General features: G+C 45.9%; 1 protein-coding gene across 1 annotated transcript in view; it reads left to right on the forward strand.

Moving 5' to 3' along the window:
* Nucleotides 1–12,016, forward strand: part of LOC309568140 (von Willebrand factor A domain-containing protein 5A-like) — a gene marked incomplete at its 5' end in the record, with an annotated part of 81,056 nt that overhangs the window by 44,033 nt on the left and 25,007 nt on the right. The window contains 4 exons of the mRNA XM_082273746.1: nt 1,767–1,881; nt 3,135–3,311; nt 7,474–7,577; nt 11,231–11,439. Coding sequence (XP_082129872.1) covers nt 1,767–1,881; nt 3,135–3,311; nt 7,474–7,577; nt 11,231–11,439 — 605 coding nt within the window. The remainder of the gene's footprint in view (nt 1–1,766; nt 1,882–3,134; nt 3,312–7,473; nt 7,578–11,230; nt 11,440–12,016) is intronic.

The raw sequence follows: 12,016 nt of genomic DNA on the forward strand, positions 1-12,016 counted from the left end.
GAGTGATATGTTCAAAGCTTGGGATATATTTTTTATAACCTAACCCTGCTTTGAACTTCTCCACAACTTTATCCCTGACCTGTCTGGTGTGTTCCTTGGCCTTCGTGATGCTGTTTGTTCACTAAGGTTCTCTAACAGACCTCTGAGGGCTTCACAGAACAGCTGTATTTATACTGAGATTAAATTACACACAGGTGGACTCTATTTACTAATTAGATGACTTCCGAAGGCAATTGGTTCCAGTCGATTTTAGTTAGGGGTATCAGAGTGAAGGGGGGTGAATACAAATGCATGCCACACTTTTCACATATTTATTTGTGAAAAATTTTGAAAACTATTTTATCATTTTCCTTCCACTTCACAATTATGTGCCACTTTGTGTCGGACTATCGCATAAAAATCCCAATAAAATTCATTTACATTTTTGGCTGTAACATGACAAAACGTGGAAAATTTCAAGGGGTCTGAATACTTTTTCAAGGCACTGTATCTGTATGGGTCAATTCTGACAAGTTTTTCTGACACCAAGAGAAAAATGGTGACAGGGGAGGGACCTCCAGCTGATGGACAACCTCAGCTCTGTTGCTGTGTGAAGGGAGGGGGGGGGGGTTGTCCCTTCCCTCCAATCAGCTCTCAGAGCTCTCCTTACTAATGTAACCTCAGCTCTCCACCCCCTGCTTTTCAGAGCTGAGAGATCCTGTGTAAATGCTGCACTTTGAATGGATGTAGGGGGGAAAGACAGCTGTAGATAAACAGGTACAACTTATGTAGGAGGATTCCTACATAAGTTGTAAAGTGCAGCAACCCGGATCATGTGTGGACATTCCTTTCTTGGATATAAAGGTCAACAGCCAGGAATGTAGTGTGGAGGCCTCTGGCACCGAATGGGGCACAATATGGGTGAGGGTTCAGCCCAGAGTTGTATAAAGTACTCGAAACCCCAATTGTAAAAGTACAATTGCTCGATCAAAAAGTGACTTGAGTAGAAGTGGAAGTGCTCGATCAAAAAGTGACTTGAGTAGAAGTACTAAAGTATTCAACATTTTTTGTACTTAAGTATTGCAAGTAGTTTTCTTAAAAATTTTGCTACTCAAGTACTGAAAGTAAAAGTACAAGTACTGTGTTATGTAGTTATTAAAGAAAGAAGTCAAAAGTTTGAACATCATATTGGTTTTTATTATTTCAAATGCAGCTTTTATTTATATATACAGTAGCTTTTATTTTCGTATGCGCTGATAATACACATGTTTTGAGCTTCATGAATCCAGCCATCTACTGTTCTGGCAGTGGTCATTTTTATAATAGTAACGAGTAACTATGCAGCACAAAAAAAAAATATCGGAGTAGAAGTATTGAAATCATCGAAAAAATGTAGTGAAGTAAAAGTAGAAGTAGGAGAAAAAAATTCTACTCCAGGAAAGTACAGATACCGCCTTTCGGTACTTAAGTACAGTAGTGAAGTAGTTCTACTTAGTTACTATACATCTCTGGTTCAGCCCCAGCAGGAGGAATAGTGTCCTAGCAAAGGGGCGGGGACTCTTGGCACTAATTCTAACCAATTGCAAAGAATAGGGGCAATGGCCAAGGGTAAAAATATCCAGTCCACCCATGACTGTCCTGCAGGAGGTGATACCTCCTAGAATGCCAAGAATGCTGCATTGTTTTATCACTTGAGAACTCAAAGCCCCAGCAGCAGAAAACCTTTAGTTCTACTTGTAGGTCCAGAAGAAATCAGCTGCTCACACTCTTTGTTCCTCCTTTTGCAGGTGCTTCACTTTTGGAATTGGTTGTGGAGCTTCCACATCCCTTGTTAAAGGCATGGCAGAGGCCGGGAATGGAAGCTTTGAGTTTATTTCTGACACAGAACGTATGCAGCCCAAGGTAAGCATGAATACGAGATAGATACATAAATGCAGTGTACACCAGTGGCGTAACTAGGACCCCCCCTGACCCCCGCTTGGGTTCTTGCCTCTGAGTCCGGTGCGGAACGCCAGGGCCCGGTCGTTAGTGCGACCTTTGTGACCCTGGTAGTTCAGCCACTGGTGTCAGTAGTTTTTTATTTTTGTTATTATATTTTTTTATTATTCTTTACTTTTTTTGTTCTTCTTTTTTTTCTTTCTACATTATTATTTTATTTTATTATTTTTTACAATTATTATAAGGAGCCCCATTGGGGAGGGCTTTGGTGAGATTTCAGGGGTCTAAACAGACCTGTGATGTTCCACCTTTGAGACAGAGAAAGGAGATTGAGGACACAGCCTTCCATCTCCTTCTCTGCAGCCTCAGCTGCACAGAATGAAGAGGCTCCCCTTTCATTTACAAACTGAAGCATAGTAAACACAGTTTACTATGTTACATTTATGAATGGAGACAGTCAGTGATCGGTACAGATCACTTACTCTATTCATTCAGACAAGGAAGGAGTTGGTAAATTACACATTTTTAGGCCCCCTTCTCCGGTATCCTTTCCGACAAATCCCCCGCAGCAGCAGCCAGTGGGAGAGGGGAGGGGAGAACCCAGCAGAGCTGTGGGTGATGAGGGGAGGGGGGGCTGGAGAGAGCATAGGGGGGGTGACAGAAAGATTCTGGATGGGGTTGGGGCCGCTGCATATAAAGGAACCAATCTCTTCATTTTCCTCCCGCTGAATGCCTGCGGACGGGAGAGGAAGAGAAGCAGGCATTCAGTAGCTGTAGGAGGAAAATGAAGAGATCGGTTCCTCTATATGCAGCCACCCCCACCGCTCCTCCTATCTAGGTGTACGGGGGGGCCCAAGGGCCAGAGCTCGCAATTGTGACCCCTGTAGACATGCCTCTGATGTACACTATAATAAGGGCAGATCAAAAGTGTCTGATCTACAAGTGTATGGCCAGCTTTGGAGCTTTCTCACTCCAAAAAGCAGAAAATGGACATCAATGTTGATTAAATTGAATACAATCCTCAAGTGAATAAATACGTGATGGTATGGAAGGTAGAAAAAGGGCTTGGATGGAGCAAATAATGTTCAAGCTCTTTATTTAGGCCACAAGCACACTTCAGGGTGCCAAGGTGCCCATATCTACACTTCATAGATACGCTTCAAGGTGCCATGAACAGGATTAATGTACTACTACTTTCTTTTTTCTAACCTCTCTAGGTGCTTCAGACTCTCAAGTTTGCCTTACGGCCCATGGCAAGGAATGTTTCTCTGGCCTGGACCCTTCCTCCCGGTATAGAACCTACCATCCTTTCCAGCCTTCCCACTGGCTTCCTCCATGGTCAGTGGTCCATTGTCTACATTCAGCTGAATGGAGCCCAGGGAAGATTGGGTTCGGTGTTTATTCATTTTCAGACTTGTATAAAGTACTCAAAATTTCTACTTGAGTAAAAGTACAAGTGCTCGATCAAAAAGTGACTTAAGTAGAAGTGGAAGTGCTCGCAGAAAAAGTTACTTAAGTAGAAGTACTAAAGTATTCAACATTTTTTTAACTTAAGTATTGCAAGTAGTTTTTTAAAAAAAATTGCTACTTAAGTACTAAAAGTAAAAAGTACCAGTAGTTTTGAAAAAAAGATTCTACTCAAGTACTGAAAGTAGAAGTACAAGTACTGTGTTATGTAGTTATTAAAGAAAGAAGTCAAAAGTTTGAACATCATATTGTTTTTTATTATTTGAATTTATTTCAAATGATTTATTCAAATGATTAACCTAAAGGACAATCACAATTCCTTAGGCTGTAACTTTTGGTAAACAAAAAACAGATAAAGTATGTCCCTCCCTTCCCCTTTTAAAGCATCCCTCCTTCTCTTCCCTGCCTGTTTTTTTTCTCCACAGCTTATTGGTGCGCAAAATCATATATAAACCAATGTGATATACAACAATATATTCCAATAATGAAATAAAGGAAGAGTGTACGAAATCAAAGTCAATAAAAAGTTCAAAGTATTGTGAATCTTCAAATATATATATGTGACAAAAAAAGATGAATATAATTTCATATCTGCTGTTAATGGGAAAGAACCTCCCAACCAGGGCCGGCCTTAGGTGTTCAAGCGCCCTGTGCGAGCTGATCCTGTGGCGCCCCCACCAGCGCCCTGCACATTTTTTCTTGCACTTTTTTTGCACTTCATTTGACTTTTTTATGATCACTTCAAACTTAGCCCCCCTTACATTAGAGACCCCCCTTATATCAGAGACCCCCCAACGGAGCCCCCCTTACAACAGAGACCCCCCAACGGAGCCCCCTTACAACAGAAGCCCCCCACAGAGGCTCCACTTACATAAGAGACCCCCCACAAAGAGCACCCTTACAGCAGAGACCCCCCAGCCCCCACAAAGAGCCCCCTTTACATCAGAGACCCCCACACAGAGCCCCCCTTACATCAAAGACCCCCCACACAGAGCCCCCTTACATCAGAGACCCCCATACAGAGCCCCCTTTACATCAGAGACCCCCCCACACAGAGCTCCCCTTACATCAGAGACCCCCCCACAGAGCCCCCTTACATCAGAGCCCCCCACACAAAGCCCCCCTTACATCAGAGACCCCAACACAGAGCCCCCTTACATCAGAGACCATCCCCACACAAAGCCCCCTTACTTTAGAGACCCCTCACACAAAGCCCCCCTTACATCAGAGACCCCAACACAGAGCCCCCTTACATCAGAGACCATCCCCACAGAGCCCCCCTTACATCAGAGCCCCCCCACAGAGCTCCCCTTACATCAGAGCCCCTCCACACAGAGCTCCCCTTACATCAGAGCCCCCCACATCAGAGCCCTCCCACACAGAGTCCCCCTTACATCAGAGACCCCCCACACAGAGCCCCCTTACATCAGAGACCCCCTTACATCAGAGACCCCCCACACAGAGACCCCTTACATCAGAGACCCCCACACAGAGCCCCCTTACATCAGAGACCCCCCACACAGAGCCCCCTTACACCAGAGACCCCCCACACAGTGCCCCCTTACATCAAAGACCCCCCACACAGCGCCCCCTTACATCATGACCCCCCACACAAAGTCCCCTTCACATCAGAGACCCCTTACATCAGAGACCCCCCACACAAAGCCCCCTTACTTTAGAGATCCCTCACACAAAGTCAACCCTTACATCCAGAGACCCCAACACAGAGCCCCCTTACATCAGAGACCATCCCCACAGAGCCCCCCCCTTACATCAGATCCCCCCCATAGAGCCCCCCCTACATCAGAGCCCCTTCACACAGAGCTCCCCTTACATCAGAGCCCCCCTTACATCAGAGACCCCCACACAGAGCCCCCTTACATCAGAGACCACCCACACAAAGCCCCCCCTTACATCAGAGACCCCCCATGTTTCCCTTAACCAAGATGGCCGCCAGTGCCTCGATCGCACTGCGCATGCGCACGTGCCTCTACTGCGCGGTCGCCGGAATCCCCGCCTCCCAGCGCTGAGACGTCAGCGAATAGAGACAAGGAGGGGAGGAGCGGAGTGGCTGAAGGCCGCCACACATGTCAGAGCGCTGAGAGGCGCATGTGGGAGCACTCCACGCCGGCCCAGCGGAAGCCTGGAGCGGAACAACGCTACCCAAATGGCCAGAGACCAGGTACCCATGAAAAAGGGGGGTATCTTTACCTTTGCCTTCCTATAGAAAAGGGGAGGGGAGGGGGGAAGGCAGAATAGGGAGGATAATTGAAAGAGTAGGAGAGAGCAGTAAGGAGGGAAACCAAACAAAAAAGGGAAAGGCAGAGAAAAGTAACGAGTAACGATGCAGCACAAAAAAAAAATATCGGAGTAGAAGTATCGAAATTATCGAAAAAATGTAGTGAAGTAAAAGTAGAAGTAGGAGAAAAAAATTCTACTCCAGGAAAGTACAGATACTGCATTTCGGTACTTAAGTACAGTACTTAAGTAGTTCTACTTCATTACTATACATCTCTGTTCATTTTGTACACGTCTTTATCTGCATTAGCTGTTTATTCTCCCCAGTGAGTGTTACCTCTCCCTGGGCCATCCCTCCATTGTTGAAGGACAAAGGTCTATGGTGATGGTGGCATGCAGCTGTAGACCAATACCTATCAATAATGAATGAGTTATCCCAAATAGGACATAGAACTGGGCTAATTCCTGGTGAGCAGATGTTAGTTGCAGATCACCAGTTCACTCCTCCAGGAGGTCCTTTGGAAAAGACATTACAGAGTGTAGAGAAGGTCCCCTTCCCCCCGAGCTCATTTTTTGATCTCCTGTTGGCATGAATAGAACCTTATTATAATGGCACACATGGGTGCTCCACTTCATTACCATGATGACTTGGATTGTAGTCAATTGTGGTATAAAATGTCTGGGGGAACCCCTGCCATTGTAGCGCGACATAAGTGCATATGGATCAGGGTGGTACCCTATTGTACCCAACACATTTTGGATGTAAATGGAGCTCCCACTTGTCTCCTCCCTAGAAAAAGAACCCTCCTTGATCCAAAAATTGATGGTGATTACTAGATTTAGGGCTTGTTTACACCTGCAGCAATGACTGCCCTGTCTCTGGAAAGCAATCTGTGTTAGGATGGATTTTTCAATGGAAAAGTCCTGGAAGTTGCACATCTGTGTAAAACCCCATAAGAAGGCATGTGACAGCTTTAGCCCATGCTCCAACCAGACCATGCTTCCAACGCGTTTCATTCCACACACACAGAGCTTAGTCATGATCGATTTTTAGATGCATTTGACAAATGGTGAGGGGGCACTAGGTCATCCTTCCACCTCCTGTTTTAACCCTGCAAATGCCACACAACCACTGTGCCACAACTGTGTATGGCACACCTTTGCAATGCTGCCCCATTCACTTGAATTAAATTAAAAAGCATGTTGCTTTAGGCAGGTGTTGCCACCGCTGAACGTGACTAATGCAGCTCTATGGGGCCACCCTGCAACCGCCCCACAACAGTGTGCAATGCGTGGCGCGGTAGTGCTGTACCTAAAGGGTTAAATCAGGCAGCAGGAAGGCAACATATCGCCTCCTCCCCTACTGTTAAATGCATCTGAAATGCAATCTGCATGTGGATTGTTTTTAGGGGAGTGGCAGTCCTTAAACAAGCCGTTAGGGCTGGTTGCAGGAACTACAATCATTTCTAGATCCAGCACTTTTAGGGCTTGTTTAGATTTATTGTTTTGGGGGTGATAAAAACACACAGTTGAGCCACAATCAAAAGCAGATAGCTTTTCAGAGGTACGGGAATCTTGGCGCATGTCTAAACTTATCTTTATGGTGCCTGGCGCTGACCCAGCCTAACAAGCGCCAACCTTTAACTGTCATATGATTTGTAGATGGACTGCCCATTTTCTGGCCTTTGCAGGATGGGTTCTTCTAACCCTGACTGCTGCACATCCTGATGGCTTTCCCAAAAAAAAAAATATTCTTCTATTTCCCACTACACTAAATGGCATCCTATGTACATATATGCTCCTTAGTTCCTATGGATTTAGTGCATTATGATTATTTCATTTTACTTTTAGGTGGAAGATGAAGCTGAAGGTGAGGTCTGCCTGCAGTATGAGCTCCAAGATGAAATTGTAAAGAATAATATTCATTTCCCACTGAACGTGCAGAAAACTGAGAGGTGAATACCAGTGGCCGGCTGGTGCTCCATTTTTTTGGGGGGGGCAGGAAAACAAACCCCCCCCCTCCGCTCGCTTGCTGGACTACACACTCACCCACCAGCCAGCCACAATTTTGTTCACACCAGAGTTGTGTTTATTTGGATTGGAAATAAAAGTTCCTTACAACTTTCCACGACTAGTACTCCAAACACTAAAAACCAAGAAATCACCCAAACTAAATAAATAATAATATAGTTAAAAGCTGCTGACACTTTAACCCTGGTCAAGGAACATCAAAATAATAACACACAAATGCAACGCCTAAGGCCTCTTAAAAAGTCCAATATGCAAATCCTAAGGCCTCCTAAAAAGTCCAATATGCAAATCATAAGGCCTCCTAAAAAGTCCAATATGCAAATGAAAAACAGCATTCCAAAAAAAAAGAGTCCAAAAAATGTGCAAAAATGCATGCAGGAGAAGTGTTGAGAAGAATCCGCCACCGGAGGAAAGAGTTCACACTGACCCTTACCCCTAAAGATGGACTACTTGTGCAAGAGTGGTCAATAAACCTTAGGCATATCTCACTCCAACTCTCCACTGTTATGGCATCAAGGATCTTCAATAAAACGGCATATAACACCATATATACAGTAGACTCTCATGATAGATATATGTAGGGATAAGCAGAAAAGAACCTCATTGCGCAGTATTTTTCATAAGTAATTATTTATTGATAAGATCCAAAATACTCACAAACAGAAGCATAAACATGTAAATGTAAATCCTCATATGATAGCTGATGTTTCCATCCAACAGTATGGATGATTACCAGCGTGGCGATGTCATCTGACTTAGCTCCTCCAGACACGTTTCGTCATAAGAAGACGTCATCAGGGGCGTGGTGACGTCGCCAGTGTGGCGATGTCACATGACCTAGCTCTTTCGGACGCGTTTCGTCATAAGTAGACATCATCAGGGGCATGAAGACATCGCCAGCATTTCATCATAAGTAGATGTCATCAGGGGCGTGGCAACATTGCCACACCCCTGATGATGTCTGCTCATGATGAAACACGTCTGGAAGAGCTTGGTCACGTGACGTGACCTAGCTCCTCCCGATGCATTTCATCATAAGTAGACGTCATCAGGAGTGTGGCAACATTGCCACGCCCCTGATGATGTCTGTTCATGATGAAACACGTCTGGAAGAGCTTGGTCACGTGACGTCGCCACACTGGTTAGTCAGCCATACTGTTGGATGGAAACATCAGCTATCAAATGAGGACTTACATGCGTTTTTTTTATGCTTCTGTTTGTGAGTATTTTGGATCTTGCCAATAAATAATTACTTATGAGTAATACTGTGCATTTAGGTTATTTTCTGCTTATTCTTACATATATCTATCATGAGAATATATGGTGGTATATGCCGTTTTATTGAAGATCCTTGATGCCATAACAGTGGAAAGTTGGAGTGAGATATGCCTAAGCTTTATTGACCACTCTTGCACAAGTAGTCCATCTTTTGGGGGTAAGGGTCAGAACTCTTCCCTCCGGTGGCAGATTCTTCTCAACACTTCTCCTGCCCCTTATGGAGCGGCCACCGCTGGTGAATACATCATGTCCCGCCATATTTAACAGAAGAGTGAAACATAGTGGGACCACACAAATCACAATGTTATTTTTCTTTGGCTACACAAGACTAACAATGATGTTTTAACTGTAGTGCCCCATTAGGCTATTGTTGTTTAAATTTAGTTTTTGGTCTCCCTGTAATCTGGGAGAGCAGTAATTGTTTGGTAAGGTTTTCTCTGGCTCTGTGTAGTAATACCTTTCCAACCCATGCCTGGTCAGGAATGTGAATGACCAGCAGGGGGCTGAGAGGGGTATAAATAGGCAGGAACCCAGAGCAGAGGTCTATTGTTCCTGGAGGAGTAAGACCCAGCCAGAGGGCTGTGGCATCCCTTGTATTTGCAGAAAGTTCTCCTAAGGATCCAGGCAGTGCTGTATTTTGGCCTAGGCCAACAAGGCCCAGGCCTAGGGTGGCACTTTGAAGAGAGGCGGCAAAAATGCGGCCCCCCCCCCTCCACCTGAGACTCTATTGGCCACTGGTTGCTAGAGTTGCCTCTCTCATTCCCCCCTCTCTCTCATCCCCCTCTCTCTCTCTCTCTCTCTCTCTCATCCCCTCTCTCTCTCTCACCCCCCTCTCTCTCTCTCTCACCCCTCTCTCTCTCTCACCCCCCCCCCCTCTCTCTCACTCCCCTCTCTCTCACCCCTCTCTCTCTCTCTCACCCCTCCTCGCTCTCTCTCTCTGTCATCCCGCTCTCGCTCTCTCATCCCCCCTCACCCACCCCCTCTCTCCCCCCCCCCCCCTCATGAGATCTCAGGGGTTCATGCTGGGACTTGTAGTCCTTCAATTTCGGAGGGAGCCACATCCATTAAAAAAGGAGAGGGGCAAATTGACATAGGAGGGGGAGGGGCGCCCAATTTTAGTCTTGCCTAGGGCAGCACAAAACCAAAATACACAACTGGATCCATGACACAGGCAAACAGAGTACAGAGACTGACTGATACTTCAGGTGGCTGTACAGTATTTAGGACACAAAGATTTACTAACGCCGGGTTTACACTGATGCAAATTGGATGGGAGTTTCCCCGCATCCAATTCTCATGACAGGAGAGTGTGACTGCCTCTCAATGGAGCCGGATCACACAGCTCCGGCGTGGCTGTGGAGCGCACTGGAGAAAAGGGTCCTGCTTATCTTTGGCTCAATTTCAGGTCCGAATACAGGCAAAAATTCGGACCTGATTTACACCTGAAACAGAAAACAGGGACGCACCAGATCCCAGGCACAAACCCACACTCACATCAGTGTGAACTCAGCCTAAAACTGGAAACTGGAGAATCTGGTGCAGCTGTGCATGGTGGCCAATCAGCTTCTAGCTTCAGCTTGCTGAATTAAGCTTTGACAATAAAACCTGGAAGCTGATTGGTTTCTTTGCAGAGCTACACCAGATTTTGCACACTTCAGTTTTAGTAGATCAGCCCCACTGAATACCAGCCTTCTTTGGCTTTTTTTGGGAGATTTACTTTACTACCATCATGCACTGTCTATCCTCTTTCAGGCCCACTATTCATAGACTGGAATAGCTCTGATCTCCTCATGCTCTGTCTATCTTCTGTCATCCACCATCCACAGACTGGCACGGTTCTGGTCTCCTCATGCACTGTCTAACCTCTTTCAGGCCCACCATCCACAGACTGGCACGGTTCTGGTCTCCTCATGCACTGTCTAACCTCTTTCAGGCCCACCATCCACAGACTGGCACGGTTCTGGTCTCCTCATGCACTGTCTAACCTCTTTCAGGCCCACCATCTACAGACTGGCACGGTTCTGGTCTCCTCATGCACTGTCTAACCTCTTTCAGGCCCACCATCCACAGAATGGTACGGTTCTGGTCTCCTCATGCACTGTCTAACCTCTTTCAGGCCCACCATCCACAGACTGGCACGGTTCTGGTCTCCTCATGCACTGTCTAACCTCTTTCAGGCCCACCATCCACAGACTGGCACGGTTCTGGTCTCCTCATGCACTGTCTAACCTCTTTCAGGCCCACCATCCACAGACTGGCACGGTTCTGGTCTCCTCATGCACTGTCTAACCTCTTTCAGGCCCACCATCCACAGACTGGCCGCCAAAGCTCTGATCTCTGAGTTGGAACATGGATCAGAGTCGAACTCGGAGGAGGTTAAGAAGAAGATCTTGGAGACCAGTCTACAGTCTGGTGTTATCTCCTCTCTCACGGCCTATGTGGCCATCAACAAGGACACCAAGAGACATGTGGAGGGTCCTCCAATATATAGAGATGACCTGATTCCAGGTATGTAGTTGCACAGTTTTTGATGCAGGGAACTGATCCTTACCACTGTGATACAGAAGAATGGAACTGCATTTAATATCTTATAAAAACATTGAATAGCTGCACCTGCTTCCCAGATTTGAATCATACTGGAGGTTCTGGGTGTCCACCATGATTGCTGTATGGAATAAAAGTGATAGAAGCGATAGAGCTCCCCTGGGTAAACAATGACAAACACCCTATCCCCACCCTTGTAAATCAATACCATCATATAGATTTCAAATACCCAGAGCCCCCATGTAATGCATTCCCACCTTTATTAAAGCTAAACTCTGGGGTAATAAGTAAAATTCAAGTACCGGTGTCATGGGTCTGCCACCTAAGGGTTAACTTGCATACTAATTTCAGTAATTGGCAACAGGCTGCCTTATTTAAAGCGGTAGTATACTCAAAGGAAAAAAAAACCCTGCAAGACAAAGGCATAATGAGCTAGTATGCATTGCATACTAGCTCATTATGAAACACTTACCTTAGAACGAAGCCGCGACACGGACCCCCGGACACCGCTGTGGGAGCGGACATGATCCCTCGGCGTCTC

The sequence above is a fragment of the Pelophylax lessonae genome (genome assembly GCF_965119305.1).
Source record: "Pelophylax lessonae genome assembly, chromosome: 1".
Lineage (NCBI taxonomy): Eukaryota > Metazoa > Chordata > Amphibia > Anura > Ranidae > Pelophylax > Pelophylax lessonae.